This window comes from Anopheles aquasalis, chromosome 3, assembly GCF_943734665.1.
Source record: "Anopheles aquasalis chromosome 3, idAnoAquaMG_Q_19, whole genome shotgun sequence".
NCBI lineage: Eukaryota > Metazoa > Arthropoda > Insecta > Diptera > Culicidae > Anopheles > Anopheles aquasalis.
This window is the reverse complement of record NC_064878.1, coordinates 6,936,161-6,955,992: the sequence shown is the minus strand read 5'-3', so window position 1 is coordinate 6,955,992 and position 19,832 is coordinate 6,936,161. Positions and strand designations below refer to the sequence as shown.

The window sequence follows — 19,832 nt, the reverse complement described above, 5'->3', positions numbered from 1 at the left end:
CAGGACGTCGGTGTTTCGAGAGGGTAGCGAGCAGTAGCGCAACATAAACCTCTAGCCACCCGTGGTTAAGTCAGCCGAGGACGATTAAAGTGGTCGCATTTGCATAATCACATAATCAACAGCGCCTGCCTGACTTGGAATTAGTAATCAGCCCCAGTGTGCCGTGTTGTTTGGTTGCGGCGAGTTGTTGTTTTTCGTTGGCACACCACACGAGTGGTGGGTTAAGCAGGGATCTGTTTTTGTCCCCAAAAGGTTGGTTCCTATAATGGCGATCCGTGGATAAGTCGATCCAAGTGTTTTCTGCTCGGTTGCTGTTAACCTCGGTTGATGACTTCGATTCGAATTTTAGCAAAAAGAGCAAATGTTGTTTATAGAAAAACAACTGAATTGTAAGACTCTCTTGGCAAAAAAAAAAAATTGACCGAAAATATGTTTAATCTTGACAACTTCCAACGGCAACCTCCTTACTCAACGATCAACCTACTAGAGTAAGGTCCCGGTCCCGAGCACTAGAGCACTCCAGCAGCTGGATGCTGTAAGCAGAAGGTCAAAGTTCGTGCCTTATGGTGTGTCGGCGCATCGTGTCGTCAATTTATTTTCTGTTCCGGCCACCATACGGTCGCCCGTTTGTTGCGTCGTGCAGCATGGCGGCCCGACATGTTTCCTTTGATGACCGAAATTGGCTGTTTTTGTAGCGTCGCACGTGCGCCATGGCCGTACGGTACGGTGTTCTCTTCGGATCACGACAAAACATCCTCGTTCCGTCCGTTCCGTTGTCCCGGCTCGGTGCGCGAAGTGAATTTAATATTTTTCATCAGCCTGCATGTCAATGGCTCCCCCCCACACATGTCGTGCATGCCAAAGGACGAGACAACTTTGAAGCGGAGCCACATATTGTTTCTGTCGACAGTCGACAGTTGCCGCAAAATTGAGTTAACGAGACGGAGGACGCCTGGCAGATGTCACTTTAATCCCGCTTGCAATAATATTTTAGTTTTTGGCGAGACTAATGTAAGTAAAAGCTGGTCAGTTAATGCAACGCCAGGAACAGTGGAGTAATATTACCAATTGACTTATCCTTCACTCCCTTTATCTCTCTCTCTTTCTGCCCCTGACGCAAATCTGGGAAAATACTGGGATGGGATCCCATCATTCGGAACGACTTCTTTCCCAAATTGCTACATATTTCGTCGATGGGATGCGTATCGTGGAGTGGGTGTAACGATTGGTCGTTACTTTTTTTCTCCTTCTCTCCCTTCTAATCCAGCAGCGACTCCAGGAGAGTCGAAACGATCTCACTCCGACGGGCAAGCCCTTTCATTCATTGGAGCAAAAAAGTAAAACCAAAATTGTGGCATCTGGAGTCTGGAAGGATTTCGGGGCACGATGGGAGGAGATGGTGGGCTCGCCGATAGTTGTCCTGTCGTGGACCGCCTTTGCGATTACGCCAGAGAAGTTGTTATCGCAATGTGGGTTGGCGTAGGGCGTCCATAAAGTAGTCCGAATGGGGATGAGTGTGTGAGTGAGTAAGTGGGAGTTGATTTTCAACGATAAGCCAATCCCATCACAGACGCGCACCAAAAATCGCTTTACGACCTTGATGAACTGTTAATACTTTTCGGCGCTGGAGTGGTAATTGAATTTGAAATCGACTCCGTCATGAATGCGCTCCAGTTTCATGTTTCTGTGTTTTAAGCAACGCTGCTGCTTCTGTGTTTTAAGCAACGATTTCAAATCAGATGCGTTTTGTTGGTTCCGTTGCACTCTATCAAACGCAATGCGGGTGCCAACATCATCAAACTCAAAGCATGAAAAAAGTAGCTTGAGAAAAGTTGTCGAACAATATCGATTGTGTATTCATTTACCGAAATAAGGAACATTCATTCGGAAACCACTTCTCAATTTAAGGGGAAACTTTTTTTCTCTGCAACGAGCGTGACCGTTACAGGCGACGAACATCGCAACCAAAAAGGAAAAAAAGAGCCACACCAACTTTCACACTAAAAACGTTGATGACGAAAAGTTCCAGTGGTCTCGTTTCGTGGGAAGCATTATTGTTTTCCCCGAATTTTCCCACAACACTACGATTGCAAACGATCATTATTCGTATGCGGTTCCAGTTTGTGAATAACTCCGGTTCCATTTTCCAGCTGGCCAGTTGGAAATGGGTTGGCCTCTCAAAAACCAGGGCGGATTGTGCTAACACCACTAGCTCTAGTCTCTTGTGATCGATCCACCATACAAGCCATACAGCCGTGGAAGTTTAGTTTCATCGCGACTCAACCATCAATCTGAGCGTGGCATTGAAACGTGATACATGCACGGTGCATGCGTGTCGGGCATTTTTAACCCCGAGGCGTAATACATCACCACACGGTGACATCGAACATGATCTCCTTCCTTTTTGGTGAAGGCTTATATTTGGCGCTATTTTGCGCGTTTTATGTGCACACAACAATCATAAACCCCTAAAAAGGCAGAAAACAAATACCATCGCAACCGACTGCTCTGTGTGGACGATAAGTAGAGCAGAGGGACCCCCCCGCGTCTGACGTGCTGTGTTCGGAGTCTCCTGATGTGCTGTTTGGAAATTTATGATACGTTACGCTACCGTCCTGCTGTGGCCACTGCTTGTGATTTCCACAAGACCCAGGCGTGTGCAGTGTGTGCGCGAAACTGCGAAACAGAGTCCGCTTCGTGTAGTTGAAACACACAATAAATTGCGCGCCCGACAAGCAAACAGCCACAGAGGCCACCCCACCATTTGGAGCGCTCGAATCTCACTGCTGGGAAAAGAGCAAATAAAACACACATGCACACGGACACGGACAGAGTATTCGCTGCGAGAACACCGGTTTCCGGGGTGAGAACTGTGTGCCACGATTCCACGCGATGGTGCTACGATGTTTGCCCTCACCGACAGCGGCGCTTGACTTGGCACCGAGCTCACATCGTCCCCCGCCCGTAGTGTGCCCTTTCACCGTTCTGGCTTCTCCAAAGATTAAAGCATCGCAGCCATGGCGAAGCGCAAAATGGTGCACCTTCTGGTGTGCCTCACTGGATCCTCTGCGCTGCCGATGGTTCATTTGAGTATCGCGCGCGCCAAGGAAGCCCAGAAGCTATTCCTCTCTACTTTTTTTTGTCGTCGTTGCTGCTGCTGCTGCGCTCTTCCCAGAGTCACGTGGTTACTCTCAACGAGCCTGCCAGCTCTAGCAGTTGCGCTGCGCTCCGTCCTCGTGGCCGTCGTCGTCGTCGTTGTTCTCATCTTCATCAGCATCCACTTGACCTATTATTTTGTGCTGATCCGAGTGGTGGCGGTGGCAGTGGCGAAAGAAAGTAGGATAAGTTTCATTTACTCCATTCGATTCTAGCTAGCGCTTTCAGCCGGGCGCTTCCTGTTCCTGGAGGGCTGGCATTTTTTTTTCTTCTGTCGCAGCGACCCTTCGCAGCGACGACTCTGCACAACCGATACAACCCGACGCTATTAGTGGTGGTGGTTTTTTTTTGTTGTTGTCGTTGTGCGGATTATCATGCATACGAATGCTACTTTGTTGCACTGTGGTACTGGGTGTAGCGTTAAAAGCAAGTTCCTCTAATCCTCTTCCCTGCAACATTTGATGCGGAATTTTGCGATGGTATTTCGTGAGCTGGCAAGTGTAGAGCAGATTTTCATGCCAGTAGACAGTCAGCCAAGGGGTTGAAGCAAGCATGGAACAGGGGTTACATGCTCCCGCGGCTCGCTAAATTATTTTGCGCGATTGAAGTAGTGTTCAAAAAAAAAATTGAATGAAGAAACATTTTTTCGAAATTCCAACATTAACCACAGCTTTCTATTAAAAACTCCGGATTTTTCTACCGGTTACCAGGCGCCTCCATCTTGGGTTTTCGGCAACTGAGCCACATCATTTCGTATTCCAAACAAATTTAATAATGTCATACACCTCGAAATTATGTGATGAAATAACGCGCTTTAAACTGCGAGCTGGATATTTAAATAACTTAAGGACCCTGTAATAAACAATGAACGATATCGGGAGCATTTGGAATAATCAGTTTGAAGCACAATCTTAATTACATTTGTTTTCAATTAAAAGCTGGTTCAAGAAATATGAAGCACCCATAATTGAAGACACATACTTCACCTCAAAACTTGGAGAGGTGTCCCAGGTAGATTAATTTTTTAATTATACCGAATGGCTCTTTAATTACTTGACGGTTGTGGAGACAAGCCACGGTTGACTTTGGAACCTTTGCTCCAACACAAATTACTGTACCATATGTTGGTGGGTATGAAACATTTGATTCCATCATTTACTCCATGATTCAATGATTTTCTTATGACAAAGTTGTTCCCTCTTTCCATACAATTTTCGTCTCATTATGCCACGGCCAGGCCCGGTTGGGGAGCACCTGTCGAAATGACTTGTCTACAAATGGGCTGTGAAAAGACTGTTGCCACCATCCACATCCACATAGCGAGGGCACCACACATGACAGGGGACTTTTTCCAACTTTTCCACGGCACGTCAGTTACCGCCATTGTCATCGTCGTCGTCACCAGGAAACGCGTGAAAGTTTCTCATGTGCTATGAGCACAAGGAACAGCTGACGAGGGAGCGGAACGGGGAAACAATGACCAAACATGACGATATAATAGCCCAACATCAAGGATTCCCCCCGGTACTTCATTCCTCGCGGTTCAAAACGTCCAAACCCATCATCGCCTTCAGCGGTAAGTTGTCCCTGGTGTAATCGAGTAGGTATCGTGTGGACGATCGCGCTGGTCGCAGCAGCAGTAGCAACACTAACGATGCGTTGGATTATGTTTGTCGTTAAAGTAAGGAAACGTAAATAAAAATAATAATAAAAAAGAAAAGCTAGACCTCTCCGCCCCCAACCAAACTCTCAACCGGGCGCGCTTAGAGACGTTGCACAGTAGCCATCAAGGGGCCTGGCTCCGTAAGCGTCTCGGTCATTCCAGGGTGGATTTTTCTTTTTTTTTCATTTTCCCCACCCTGGCGTCCATGTCACCGGAATGTGGCACGGCGGGCAAACCAGTACAAAATCAATGGATCGGGGCCGTCCGGTTCCGGTTTCTTCATGCCCTCTCATACCTCTTCCCGTTTCCTCCTGTAACTTTCTTTGCCTCGGATTCGCCCCATTTGCGATCACTTGCGAGGCTGCGACGCTCGACAGGGGTCAGCTGTTACTTAAGCGAAGGCCAAAAGCATTACGGAGGGTGCGCGTGGTTGGAACAGCCAGCTGCCGACCGGTGTCGACACTGTGCTATGCGATACTTTATTCATCGACAGCCGGCGGGATTTATCGGCCGGTTTTATGCTCGATGTACAACGTTTCGGTTCGCTGCTGCTGGTGTGACTGTGGAGCACTCCTAGCACACGGACGACTTTGTTCGCCTGCACGGAGGGCAGCTGCAACGCTTTGTGGTTTGTTTGTAATCAGAAAATGGAATCGCTTTCCAATTCCAGGAATAGCAAAACTTGCGTAGCGGGGAACCAGGGAACAGGATGAAAAGGAGTGACTACGATGTTTAAGTAGTTTTATCGTTTCACTTTGGGATTGTAAGGAATCCTGTTATATCTGGTAAGCCGATGCCTAGTTTTCTAAAGCTGCCAGTGCACGATTGAAACAAAATGAATTTGCTGTATTGTTTACAGTTAGGATGGAATAAATTTATGTCCCTTTACTTGGCACACCTAAGTTTGCTTCCATATTTTTGACAATTGTAGTAAAAATCGCAAAACTTAAAACCGTTATTGCAAGGCACGAAGCAAAACAGCTTACGACCGCATGCCAAGAAGAAACATGTCTGCCGTCTCGTCATTTCCTTTCCTTCTTTCCAAAAAAGCGCACAATCACTGTCACCCACAAGCACCAGCTAATGAATTAGGTCTCGTTTTGTTTAATGTGCCTCGGTGGTTGTTGCCTCCGGAAGCTGGAAGCACGCAGAGCAGGGCGGTGGAAAAGACTATATTATCTCCAAAGTCAGGCCGCGGTGATGGCATCGGGCCGGAAAATCTCGGCATCATCTTATCTTCAACCAAATCATCCCAACCATCCAGCGTGAAGCAGCCTTACGGAGGCTTAGGCCTCCCCGCGGTTAAAGCAAAGGGGCATTAACTTTCAAAACTTTATCCGCCGGCCCAACGACGTCATCGAGTTGACGCCCTATCCCTTCTCTTTTCACCAGTTTAGAAGCCCATTACAAGGGGACATCTTACTCGGTGTTGCGCGGTTACTCGGCGAGAGGCTCAGTTGCTTTACGATTGGCCATAATTTTCGAGAATCCACTGCTTTCCTCCGTGATTGTTTCGTTGGAGCGTTGGAGCAGTCGCACAACTGCTAATCGAAACAAACATTCAATTTTACACCAACTTTCAAACTTCGAATCCGGTCGCATGTGAAACTTCTTATCCTACCGAGCTTCAAGGATACACCAGGATATGTTGATCCCCCCCACCCGGTGGAGTCCTCTGTAATGTCCTGTTAGCTTTGACTCCCTGCGGGAACTTCGACTTGATGATTCGCGCGCCATTGCCGACGGTGGTAGCCATTTGCTTTCAAGCTCATTACCATCATCGCACCATCATGAGCACCACCATCACCGAGAACATGTTGAAACTGTTTCTCCCGTACACGTATGGAGCACTCGTAGCGAAAGCTTCTTTCCCACGCACACATAGACACACAGATACACTTTGTTGCAATCCGCTGTGCCGAGTAGTCCAACAGAGGAGAAGTACCAGGGAGGGACTCAGCACAAGGCGGGCATAAAAATAACAAGCTATGCTGCTGTCTCCTCTTCCTCCTCCTACAACGCTAGTCTCTTAACTGAATGCAAATATATACCATTCCACCCCTCAACCGGCATCCCACCCCACCGTCACCATGCCAGCTCTTCATGGGAGTCTTCAGGGGGTCGTGGTAACCACACCAGAACGACTGGAAATCCTCTGGAAATCGGCCATTAATTCGGCAGTGTAGCTCCACAGCTCGCATCGTATTTTGGCTTCCATTCCCGGCACCAAACCTCAGCAACTCGCTACCAACTTCCGCCCAAGGGGCTCACTGGAACAGCGGGGCTGTTGGTTTCCAGCAGGGTTTGGCTCGCTACCCCTCTCCTCTCCCGACCTCTCCCGGGACCGCACCTGAACGCTTGGCTTTCTTCCTGCGTCGTAGCGATCGGATATGGTCGCTCTGGACATCTCCACCACCACTCCCCGGGGGGTGGCCGTGGTCGAGTGCTTATTTCGGCCAAGTTTCATGCGTTTGGCGTTCGAGTACGGGGTTGAACTCCGCGTGGGTTGTCCGCTTTGCCGGAATGGTCAAGTCGCTGTGTTGAGTTGTTGAAGGACCCGAAGGCAGGAACCATTTGTTGGAGAGTCTTTTTTTTTTTTGGGTTAACTCATCTCGCCCATACACTGGGGATGCAAACGGTTTTGGTTGGTTCGTTGGACCCCTATGGACATGTGTAGGCTTTTCGAGAGCGAGAGTGAGATAGAAGAAAAAAGCCTCGAGAGCAGTTTTATCAATATATCAAAAGCAGAACCGGTACTCTGGGTTTGAATAGAAGTCAGGATACGGGTCGCTGTCGGTCGGTCGCCGGAGTACCGAACCAAACCAGTCTCAAACAGGGACCGGCGTCATAGGGACACGGAGTCTGGGTTTGCCGTCCTGAGTTATAACGTTGTTTCCTTTGTGAGAATGTGACATCCTTATCGGTTATAACCGTTTTATCACAAATCGAGGAAGATTCTAGTTAATGGAAGGCATAAATTGGAGAAAATAAATTGGAAATGAGAAAACAAGCAGAGCGCCAGCAGCATACGAGCTTTTTAGGGCGTAGATATGGACGTAGACAGTTGCAAGCTAAGTCTAAGTAACGCTCCTGTGCAAGGATGAATAAAGGACGAGCGAGTAGTCTCTGTGTTTATCGTCTTTTCCCTGATCTGCTTACTTACTTATCATGCGCTACAACCGACGAGCGCTGTTCGCTTGCCACAGAAGATTCCTCTACCGCTCCATCTCGCTTTGGACCTACCCCACACGCCTACTCTGCTTACTTTATGAAAACTTTCGCAATTATTCAGGAGAGCATCACACAGGAGTGACTTTAAAATGCAACAAGAAGCCACGGGAGCTCCACTTCTGGGACACGCTCGATGTCGAACGTTATCTTACTCTTTGAAAGCAAGCTGCTGGCACTGCGCTCTTGCGGAATGCTTTACGAGGCGAAGAAAGCGATGAAGAAGGTGCTCCTGCAAGTCGGTCGACCGGATGCGATGGAACTTAATAATGAAACACCTGAGTCACCGCAAAATCCTGTACTCCCTACACTCCGACGAGCAACACAGAGGCTGCCCCAGTCACTTGGGATCCACTTCCGACAAACGCAGCCTCGTGATACAATGGAAAGTAGCACACCGGGCGCCCAAAGCCTCGCTCTGTCACCACCGGTGTCTCCTCGCTCGCCCGATCTCCACGGGGGCATGAAGCTTCTTCTCCCAACGGTTCTGACCGCGCTGAAGGATACCGGATGATGCCGGAAGCGACGCAGCAACGTCAGGATGGCCCCAGCCCCCGGCGGAGAGTGTAAATTAAAATTGAGTGCCACGTACGCCTGGTGCTTGATGGGTTGGCGTGGCTTGGCGAACGCACGGTGTCCTCGCTCGGCTTTCAAAGAGGATGCCACAGCCGAGTGGCAAGATGCGCCTTCCGTGATTGCCGTGCGGTCGTGTCGTGCCAACGGATTAACGGAATGTCACGAATCAACACTCAGCGTGGTGCGCGCACACTCAGCGGCAATCCGTGGTCGCCGGTTGGACGGTTCGGCCCATGGGGCATGAAACCGGGGGCATGCCCGGCGCCAACTCCGCTTTTTTTGCGTGGCACAAAAGGACAAATGATCGGGCTTAGGACGATTTGTATAACAGGTTTTTGGGCCATTGAACCAGACCCCTGGGTAGAGGGGGTTTTTTTTCACTACAAATTGGAAAGGTCCCCAGCTCCCCAGCTTGAAAATGATTGGTCGATACGATTAACTGCAGGAGCGGCAGTCCTTCTCAATCAGTTCTTCGCCCAATTAGGCCTATTGAGATCTCATTTGTAAAAAGCGGATTATGCGACAAACGAACCGACCGCGGGGTACCGCAATCCTTTCCATCGATCGGGGATAGAGGTCTGATTGGGCCAGGGGTCTAATCTCTTCCCCGTGGGAGAATTATGTAATTTCTTACGACTCGTAGCTTAGTATGATGACCGGATAGTAGCGGGAGAGGCCACTGGCCTTACCTGGAATTGAAAAGAAAAGAAAAAAGAAATAAATCGTTAGAGAGTGCTTAGGGGTGCAACAGGACCAGAGGACACTTTCAATCATCCCCTAGTTCTAAACCAACTTCTCTTTTTCTCTCTCTCTGTCGGGTCGATTGTGGTGGTATTAAAAATTTAACAAATAATAAATGAGAGCGACCACAAAACGAGAGCTTGGTTTGGGGTGGTCATGAGGGATGACGCGGCGAGGGGTGGTAAAGTACTTCTCATTAAAATAAATCCCTGAAAGCATTGCGTTACCGCATCGCCGGCATAGTACGCTGGACAACGGGATCGAGCCACTGCCAGCGACAGGCGGTGGTGTTCCAGGCCCTCCTGGTCCAAAATGTCAGACGATTATGCTGACGACCTCTTCTTCCACTTCTCTTCGGGCCCTCCCTCCCCATTCCTCCATCAAAAGCTAGAGAGAAGCGCTGCTTTGATCATGGACACTGCACGGCGGAAACATTATGACAGTGTGACCGACCGACCGACCGCCAGTCGTAATCGGGTCGGCCCGGACCATTTGTCGAGCCGGTTCCGGCCAGGGAATACCATCGACCGTAATCATACCCGTCACCGTCCAGAGCCTGCTGCTTCCGGTAGGCGCGGACAGGGACACCGGATGACGGGCTGGCCACGCTGTGCTGTAAACGAAAAAAACCCTTTTTTGGGGTTGCGGTTGTGGTCACGTTCGTCCTGGACCAGCGCCATGTTTAGCAGGATCATCATCCCGACGGAAAGACAGAGAGAAGGTATTTAAAAAGAGAGAGAAGCGACTTAGCGAACGGTTGGTAACGGCGAGCATCATTACGAGTGGACCACCATTACCGCCCTGGATTACCTTTACACCACGACGGCGACGCCGAGCCTGTGCGAAAAGTACAACCGGATCGAGTCCAAAATTGGTCTACTCAGTAGAAAGCAATATGTTTAATTAAAATGCTGCTTCACCGCGTCTGTCCACAGAACATTTAGACCACAAATGAATAAATAAAGACAGCTCCACTCGACTCGACGCCGCAGACCTCGTGCGGATGGCAAATTAATTGAATGTCTTCGAATGTCCGTAGTACTTAACAAAAGTAAATGTAATCATCGAACAGCCCGTAACTGTAATTATCATTTTGGTGCTTTCAACATTGAAATGTCATCGAAATTGTGTGCGGCAGCCAGCTTTAAGAAAATGGAAACTTTCAATCTTACTCCTTCATGGCGTCCTTTTTTCTCCTTCATTCCTCTCAGTACTCTCATTTCGAAGAAGACGCTTCGAGTGAAGCATCCTTAGCAGAGCGGATTCGACCTGTCACAACAGATCGGGATCGGGGTCCTTCAGCAAAAGTGTCAAAAGCAGCATAAAATATTCACGAGGGAACAGAAAAACCACTTTCGGATGCTCGGAGTGTCCGCACTGAGCAGTGTTGGCCACGTGGCACCAACAAAGGTTAAGGGTGCGCCAGCCCTACTACTGGTGACCCTAATGGGAACCACTGCCCCTCTTGTCTCTATCCTCCAGTTGCTTTTGGACCACTTTCTTTCTTTCTCGAGACGCCAACGAAAGCAAACACCTTTTTCGCTTCGGTTTCTGCTCGAGTGCTTTAAGCTTAAGACTCGGCGTAGGTGTCTTAGTGTTTTTTCCTCCTTCTCCCGGGAAAACTTGAAAGACGAACGAAAAAAAGGTTTTCCCACACCAACGTTGACACCGGGTTGTCGGTTTCGGGCTTCTGTTGCAGCTGCTTTCATGTATAATGCAGAGAGGATCCCAAAGTACAGAAAAAAAACAAGTAACGAAGAAAAATCAAATGTCAGTGTTCGTCCTTAACATTTTACGAAAGCTTTAAACTGAGAATGCTAAGAATTCCAGGAACTCACGGGTGCTTTATTAACAAAACAATCATAATCTCATGCTGCATGCTAATAGCACCCCTTAAACCTCAAGCTCATAAAGACTTCACTCGCGCAGTAATTGAAAACGTTGTAAAATGATAGATTAAAGAATATAATTGAGGCCAAACACATCGGAACGATAAGCTAACCTAACAAACAGCGGCTTTAGCGTGCTTACAGAGGCGAATAAGTAGAGTGTCAGGACACTGGCGTGTGCCCCACCGTTATCTACTCTTATTTACTGCACCTTAACTCCGCCAACACCGTCAGAAGGCAGCACGGAGGCGAGCTTGAAAGCCAGCTAATTGAACGATGGTAGGCTGCTGCTGCTGTTGGCAGCTTACAGCGCCCCCGGGAGAGGTGGGAAAAGGGGGGTGAGAGCACACCACGAGCAGAGGGGAGCTGGTTGGGCACGATCCAACGTCATTTTTTTTTTGGCTGCCTTTACCATCGGGTTGTAAATATCCATTTTTACAGGCATTCATAAATTCCGCAAGGACCCCGCCAATCCGACCCAAACCACCTCACCTGCAAAGGCGCCTTTACCTTTTGGCGAAATGTGAAATGAGAAGTCTCCTGGTTGCTGGAGGTAAAATCAGGTAGACACTTCCCGTAGGGCGCACGCTTATGCTGGGCCCGGCTGTTGGCAGGTGGTTTAGGGTGGTTTTCGGATGCTTCTTATCCATTTTTCGCGTCACTGAAACATGCAAGGATTCCGGGGGGGGAGGGCGCAAAACAAACCAAAATAAAAAAACGAAAAGAAAAAGAAAGCGTCGAATGTTTGTGAAAATTTTGGGCCAGCATGCCCCGCGGGGACGGCCAACATTGCGGGCATGCTTAGCGAACCCTCTGAGTGAGCTAAGGTGAGCGTTTTGGCTTCGAATAAATATCGAACGCGGCATGAAATATTTAACTGTTCCAATTTTTACACCACCATTACGGTAGCGCGATTGCGTGTCCCGCGGTGGAGGCAACAGATTTCATGGATTTCATCGGCTGGAAGGGAAGATCGATCGAACGGAGCGTTTGGTGAGATTTTAGACAAGTTTAATGAATAATTGAGGGCCTGGTGAAGCTTATAGGATTAAAGCTTTGCATAAATTATGTTGGTTTTCGAGGGAAACTCTATCTGGTTGATTGTTATTCATCAAATAGTTCTCCTAGTGTGTTTTATGTTGAGACTGCTGGTTGGCAAAGTTTCTAAAGTCGTGATGCTGAGCAAGTAAAGTAACTAAATAATAGGCAAAAAACCGGTTACTGGCAGTCTCTCGTCTGAAAGCTTTTTAAAGACTCGGAAAAGATTTTATGCATACGAGCACCGTCCGTAGTCAGTCACGCTGACTAGAGTGTCTTATGCAATATATGTAATGGAAAAAAATCCGAGACGAGCGACGCAATGCCAAGTGACGATAAAAACACCTCCAGCACCTGGTGCTCTCTCTTGGTGAAAGAACATGCTGGGCCCGGGAGCCAGCCCGGAAAAAAATAATTCATTCGTGCATTTTCTCAACACAAAATTTTGCTAGTGTGTATGCGAGAGAGAGTCAGAGAGAGAGAGAGAGAGAAAAAAAAACCACGGCACAGAAGATCTGTCTTGCATTCTGCAACGAGCGTAGTGTTGCCAACCCACGTCCCACTATTCTTTATCATATTCGGGCCACCTCGGCTCCACCAGCCCCCCGGGGGCCGAGCTTGAGAGTTGTTTTCGCGATGGTTACAAACGTTCTTACAATATGAACGCGAAAACGCGCTATTCTGCCAGCAAAGTGCCAGGCGAAGCGTGTTTGTGCGCGAAGCGTAGATACGATGTACTGACTTCCTCGAGGCGCCGCCTTTCGCCTGTCACCCAGTGCGGAATGTTGCGCCAACTTTACTAAAAAATAAAGAAGAAAAAGAGTGCCGAGAGTATCCTTTTCGTCGGCACTATGGAAGATTGAATCCAGAAAAAGAGGAAGGAAAAAAAAACGCCGAACAATAAAACCGAGCATAACATGGAGTTACACTGGCGATGGCCACGAGATGCGTCGATGGAGACCGATTTCCTTTCTTGCTGCCTCAGGCGAATGGGAAATGAGGACAAGAAGACGATGCAATCCACCGCTGATCTCGTCGGTGGTCGACGTATCAAGGTGTCATCGTCGTACCGTCATGTTTCGTTCCAGCAAAACGGAAAGCATTCGCGAAGGATACAAAAGATTGGCTGCCTCGATCGAAGACGCAGGTATTTTATGGTGCTGATCCGTTCGCCTTGTTGGTTCGTGCTTTTTCACCAGCCAACACCAGCCGAGTGCATCGGTCTTGCGCCAGTACATTGCCTCCGGTACACATATCCACAAATCTCTCGTTTGATGGCCACCCCTTTATTTCTTCCTTGCAGGATCTTTTCGCCAAGATTTTGCACTGGCTAGCCGGCAATCGATCGATGGTGTGCATCCGCGGTGATGCTTTATTGCCCTTGGTAGCTCGGTTTTCGCCGCCATCGTCGTCTTACCTTCAGCCACATTTAAGACAACACCGACACCAACAACGACACCATTTTCTTGGCACAATCAGGCGAACACCCGACGTAGGATCACGGGTCGTGAGCCATTGAGCGAAATGATTTTCGTGAAGCGGTAAGCGGCGAAGCGACCCGAAAAGCAATAAATTCCTGAGCCTGACAGCTAATGCGCCTTGGTTCTCTGGCATGCAAGCAAGGTTGGTTTGGGTTCGGGGAGCTTGAGCTTAGCTCGAGCTCCAACTAACGCTCAGTAATACAAACGTCAGGGATGTGAGATTGCTATTCGACGAATTAAAATGCCGTCACCGGTCTTGATTTAATATGCAAGCACGAAGCGGAAAACGGTTAGGAATAGTGGTAAGTTCGTTATTCGTGTGTACCAATAAAAATCTACCACCAAATCTTCCTGACACTAATGGAACTTTGACCAGACAGTAGAAGGTTCATCCATAACTGCCAATCTGCCCCGAGAAGGCATAAAATCGTGAAGGTATAAATGAACTCACGACATGATATCTCCGATGGCGGATAGATGGAAATGTATTCCAAAACATCCCACGGATAATCCCAGGAGCAACCGAACTCCCAACCACACCTGCACAGCCATGGCGATGGAATTCAATTAATATTATACAAGTATTGATACGATATTTCGCCCGGCTGTTTGTCTGCTCGAATCTCGCAACGAAACTAAGCGTAGGCTATCATTGAAACCTGATGTCTTCAGGATATCTCCGAGTTGCTGCGATAAATAATTCAGGATGTTTTGGAATTCGATCTGGGGAATATCGTTTCATTCCCAGTACATTCGGGATCCGAAGGCAATGAAATTAGGAGAATGCGCCATTCGTAATGAATGTCGGAGTAGGAAGGATTTGTTTGCTTGCTTGCGGCAAACAACCGGCTCGAAGGGCGAGCCTCATCAAATTTCCAAAGTATTTATTAATACTGCCTAAGCATACAATAATTATTTGAATGCTTGCGCCCTTGCGGGTGAGGCAACTTGATTCGTCATTCGTCAACAGGCGCTCTTCCCCAGAATAATAACCAGATTGGAGTGAAGCTTATTAATGAATTTTTAATTACCAACCGGAAGCACCGACCAAAGAAGAGAAAGAGTGCGTCTGGCGGTAAATATGCCAGCCTGGCAAGGGAAAACAGAAGGAAAAAAAAGAGAAAAATATAATCTGGACAAGCGGTAAATGAGTTCAGGGATCGGTCAGCGAGCATGGGCCCGCTACGCAACGTGGCAGAGGAGCTCGTTGGTTTGCATGTTTACTCTTTACTTGCTATCGGGTGAACGAAAGCTATTTATAGGCCGGGAGACGATGCCACCTCCCTTGATGTAATAGGCGTTCGTTTTCACGAATTTTATCTGCAGATGAACTCAAACTCGCCCCTCCCCCCCACACTATGCCGGCGGCGATCGTGTGGACGAGATTTATTCAATTATTTGTGTTTACATTAGCCACCGAGCTTGTCCGGTCGCGTCTCGACCGCGCTTCTTGCAGTTTTGTTTTTATTCCCATTTTGCAAACGAATGGATTACCGGCGTCATGTCAAACGATGAGTGGTAAAAGGGAAAGACAAGGCAGAATCGTGAAGGTTTCGAAAGGGAAGGAGAAAAAGGGAAAGAGTCGCCACTTCCGAAACAAGATTCGTACTTACGGCTCCGTTTGCGCGCGTGTGTTGCAGTGTGTAATTTGATTCGAGCGAGGCAACCGAAAATCAAACATTCAAACGTCCGGTACGTGCACTCGGGTAACCGTAAAACGATCGACATCGAATACATTTGAATGTACAAATAGTCACGTTTACCGACGGGCGTTTGCCTCGTAGCCCTCCCAAAACGGGACGCGAAGATCCTTGGCTGAAGCCCTTTTCAGAAATGCTAACAAAGGATATGCGATACGTTACTTCAGGCAACGTTCCACAGGATGTGGTGCGACGATCCGTGGATGTGTTTGGGGTAGAATTCTGTTAGGTGGAAGAAGATGCTGAGCAGATGAAGCAGTTCGGCTTCGGCAGGAATACGTAATACGTATCACTGAAGCTAAATTCAGTTCGATCGAATGGAAACGCTGCTGCTCGGCAATACTTCGGAATTGGCTTGGGATATCGGGAATGGGATACCGAGAGTAACTTGTGAAATTCATGTGATAGCACTTCCATTGTGACAAGTGACAAATGAGTTTTCGGGCGAACTCCATTTCCACTCCCACAAACGGCCGATCGTTTATGGAAAGAATAAATCGTCGTTCTGACGGATTGAACTGGTTGTACAGTTGTCGGAAGTCTCATTTGGCAGAGTGAGTTACAGCTAATCGATGGTGATATATTGCGGGAACTTGTGATCGAGAAGCCATTTTGAAACTAATTCCAGATCCAGAATTTAAATTACATGAGCACACTGCACGCGTGCTTCTACAATGCAACGGAATCAATGTGCAACGGAATTCCAAGAAAGAAACACCTTTGCTGGGCCCCTGCAAGCACTCCTTCTGAAAGATTTCACAGCCAATCGGTACCCCCCCCCCCCCCCCCCCCACAATTACATCATCACATCCGTGCCAATCATACCAGCGACAAGAGGGATGCCCCATCACTTCACAAAAGCTACTACCAGCGGTTTCTCGGAAAGTGTTATCAACGTTGAGCCCTACACATCATCAGTGGTGCGACTGGACCCACCATGTGCCACCGATTGCTGCTGGTGACACTTCCCATTTTCCATGCGGCATTCCCTTCGTGGAACACTTGAAGGCAACTTGTGTCAATCAAGTTGGTGTTAGTTTTCCACTTCGTCGAATCGTAACTCGATGTCCCGCATTTCGATTACGGTCAGGGGTTTGACTGCTAGCGCTAGCATCTGTTCCAGAAGGAGCCAGGAGCCTCGTGGAGAAAGGATCAACGGGAGTCTGTGGCAACTGCTGCTGCTGCTGCTGCCGGCGACTTGATAACGATAACCGCAATCAACTACAGTATGGGATACGGAGGGAACCCATCGCTCCCGGGCACACACTGGTGATAATAGTCTGGCTATGTTAGATATGAATTATTTAAACATCGCCCCGGACCAATGTTTGAGATCCAAACGTACACAGCCGGCGGTGGCGGTGGCAGTGACGGTGGTTCCGTTCCGTGGTTTTGTAAGGATCTCCTTCCTCTAGATTAGCTCACAGGGGTCATGTAGGGGTTGGGATTCACACAAACACACACAAGCAGAGCCACAGACAGATTCAACGGAACGGAACGGATGTGTTTAACGAGCTAATAGTTTCGGCATCATATTTTCTCGGAACAGACCGGCTACGTCGGGCGTCCGGCCACAACCACAGAACAACCGGGGAAACGTTGATAGATATTCCCAGCAGTTACCTTTTCCGGCGGTCTTGTTCGGTGACGCTCCCTTGCTGCCGGCGTTCTTCTGCTGCGGTGCTGGGCTCGCTAGCTTGCTGGACGCCTTCTCCACGTCACCCCCAGCGGCCGGGGCTTTATCGCAATCTTCGGCCATAGTTGGCGGTACACTCGAACAGTGGATGGAAGCGTGCACTTGGCTCTGACGACTCTAACTCCAACAACACGGTTGAGAACACGCGCTTTAGGCTTTTTTGGAGTTTTCTTTTAATCCACGGGGAACACACACAGACACAAACACGCACACACAGAGAGAATTCACTGCCAAACACTAGAGCTGGAACATCAACACTAATAACACATAAGGATCATTAGGAACCGAAGTGAAGACGCGAATGAGCCAACAAATCACGTCCAACGTAATCGTAAACGCAAATAAACTGGAAAATCATCACTTTCTTCCGATGAAATTTCGGTTCTATCTAGTCCGAACAGTCACTAGCAAAGCACTTTATCGTCTTGTTCTACACTAGAACGAGACGTTTGATCGCGACGCACCCCGAACATACTCTGCGCTGCTGAGCTCTGTACGATGTGCGCTAGCGGTTCGATCGACCGATGGCACCGATCTATCTCCGACCAGGAGGTCGCGAAATAAAAACGGGAATCTCAACTCAAACAGCGATTCACCGTGGCGATGTGCGAGCGGCGACACCGACGATCGAGCGTCGGGCGGTAATGTGGCGTTAAACGAAAACAAACCGAGCCCCTGCCACGGGGTTAAAAGGCAAGGAGTGTGCGTCTCTCAGTGCTAAAACGTGACCTCCACCTGGTTTCGAGCGGACACACGAACGGTAGGTGTTGGTTTGGCGAGAAGGTTGGCGATCGAGCAGCATTGAGGGACACGAAAGGCTAAAATTTGTCTCAGGGGTGAGTCAGGGGGGTTTCATAGGGGTGGTTTGGCGTGGGGGGGCTAGAGCATGTACCCCATCAAGTGTGATCATGTACAGCAGATGGATGGACAAAAGGAAAACCTCTATTCTCTCTCTCTTTCGGTGTCTATTTCCTTTCGCGTGTGCTTGTTATTAGTAGAGGCGTGAACCATCAACTAAATAAATAAAACAAAAAAAAACTCTTCGGTAAACTGTGCAGTGAGTGAACGTGTGGTTGGTGTAGATCCAACCGCAGAAGATTTCTGATCACCCAAAACACGTCAACAAGATTAGTGGCCCATGAGAGCGAGTAGAAAAATTCGGAAAAAACATTGGTCCTGGCGCACTCACAAATCATAAAAATAATTCGCGGCCCACTGGGCAAATGGCAGACAAATCGGGAGGGTTGTGATGGTGTCGAATCCGGTGTTTCGCCTTTGCCAAAACCAAAATTTTTCGAGAGCGTGCTAAAAAAAACGGGCCAGCAATACAACCAAGCTAGCACCAAACTGTCCAACACGATGGGCGAAAAATTCTACGGAAAATTGAATTTTTAGGGGCAACCCTAGGCCCAGGGGGTGGTTTTCGCGCGAGAGATTTCAATTTCGTTCGTTCGGCCCTCGATGGTCAGCGACCAACATTATTATGATCTGTGCACGCGCGCGGATTGGTATTGGTGGCCAAGGTTGATGGTTGTGGGAAAAAACCCCCCACCGGTGATCACGTGTGAGGTGGTCACTGTTTGTAGCCTACGGGGTGGTCGTTGTTGTTTGCTCAGGACGAGGAATTTTCAATTTAATTCTAACTTCGTTTTTTTGTTTTTTGATGGTTTCGCCACTCATAGGCACACACCACAACGAAAGGGAGAGAGGGAGGGCCCTTTGGCTATTGCTGCTGCTAATAATGATCATAACGATGATGGTGACGGTGATGGTGATGATGATGGAAGGGTTTACAATTTTTTTGGCAAACGAAATTAATAACGCAACCGCACCGGACACGTGATTTATGGTTTTCAGGGCCACACATTCCGCAATCGGAGCACCCGGGCGAGCGTAGACCGTGGTCGGCCTGGCCTGAGTGGCAAGATGGCTACCTTATTCCCATCGCTATATTTATTAATGCCTTCTTTTACAGCACCAAGGCGCTATTTTCCTCCAAAAACAGACGACCTACGCCACGCCATTCCTTATCATCATCATCACCATCGTCAGCCGTTGCTGTTATCCATCATTAACTGTGTGCTGGTCGTGTGGTCGTGCGTCGTACGGAACTAGTGGCCCAAAAAGAAGAGGAAAACCAAGCAGAAGGAGGCGCTAGAAGGTGCGCTGTTCCGCGAAGGAGCGTGAGAAACTTTGACAATCCTGGCATCACAGGCAGTGAGCGCCCATTCGCCCAAAATTCCTCGAAATCGGAGCTCAATGAAATGCGAAACTAAATGGCGTATCCGAAAACTTGTTCACCGAGCGCGCTCGGTGACACTTGAGGGAACGCAACGGTACGGCGCGCGCGTGTGTAAGACGTGGCAAATACGCGGACACCAGGTGCGACATCAAATTATCTAACGATTTTCCACTTCAACGGAACCGCGCGTTTTCCACGTAAAGCTGCTTCCCGGCCCGCCATTCCAGGCCGGTGGCGGCGGTGCCAGGTGCGAAAATGTCTTCCCAGCACAAAAGCGGATCACTTGTCTCTCTCGCACATACAATGGCACCGGCACTCTGGGCCATGACCTTCACTTTGCCCTTTGCAGAGAATAGAGAAGAGCGGAAACTGGTTCTTTAGGTGCCGGTGGGGTACTTGAGCTACATTAATTCGGGTTCAGC

General features: G+C 48.6%; 1 protein-coding gene across 15 annotated transcripts in view; it reads right to left on the bottom strand.

Moving 5' to 3' along the window:
- LOC126577770 (solute carrier family 12 member 4) overlaps nt 1-19,832 on the bottom strand; it is a 108,712-nt gene that overhangs the window by 40,051 nt on the left and 48,829 nt on the right. For 2 of the 15 annotated variants that reach the window (XM_050239686.1, XM_050239693.1), the window contains exon 2: nt 17,096-17,425. The exons of 9 other annotated variants lie outside the window; for them this stretch is intronic. In XM_050239686.1, the coding sequence (XP_050095643.1) occupies nt 17,096-17,231 (136 nt within the window). In that variant the 5' untranslated portion in view covers nt 17,232-17,425. 4 more of the 15 variants (XM_050239688.1, XM_050239690.1, XM_050239689.1 and 1 more) reach the window with 4 other exon arrangements.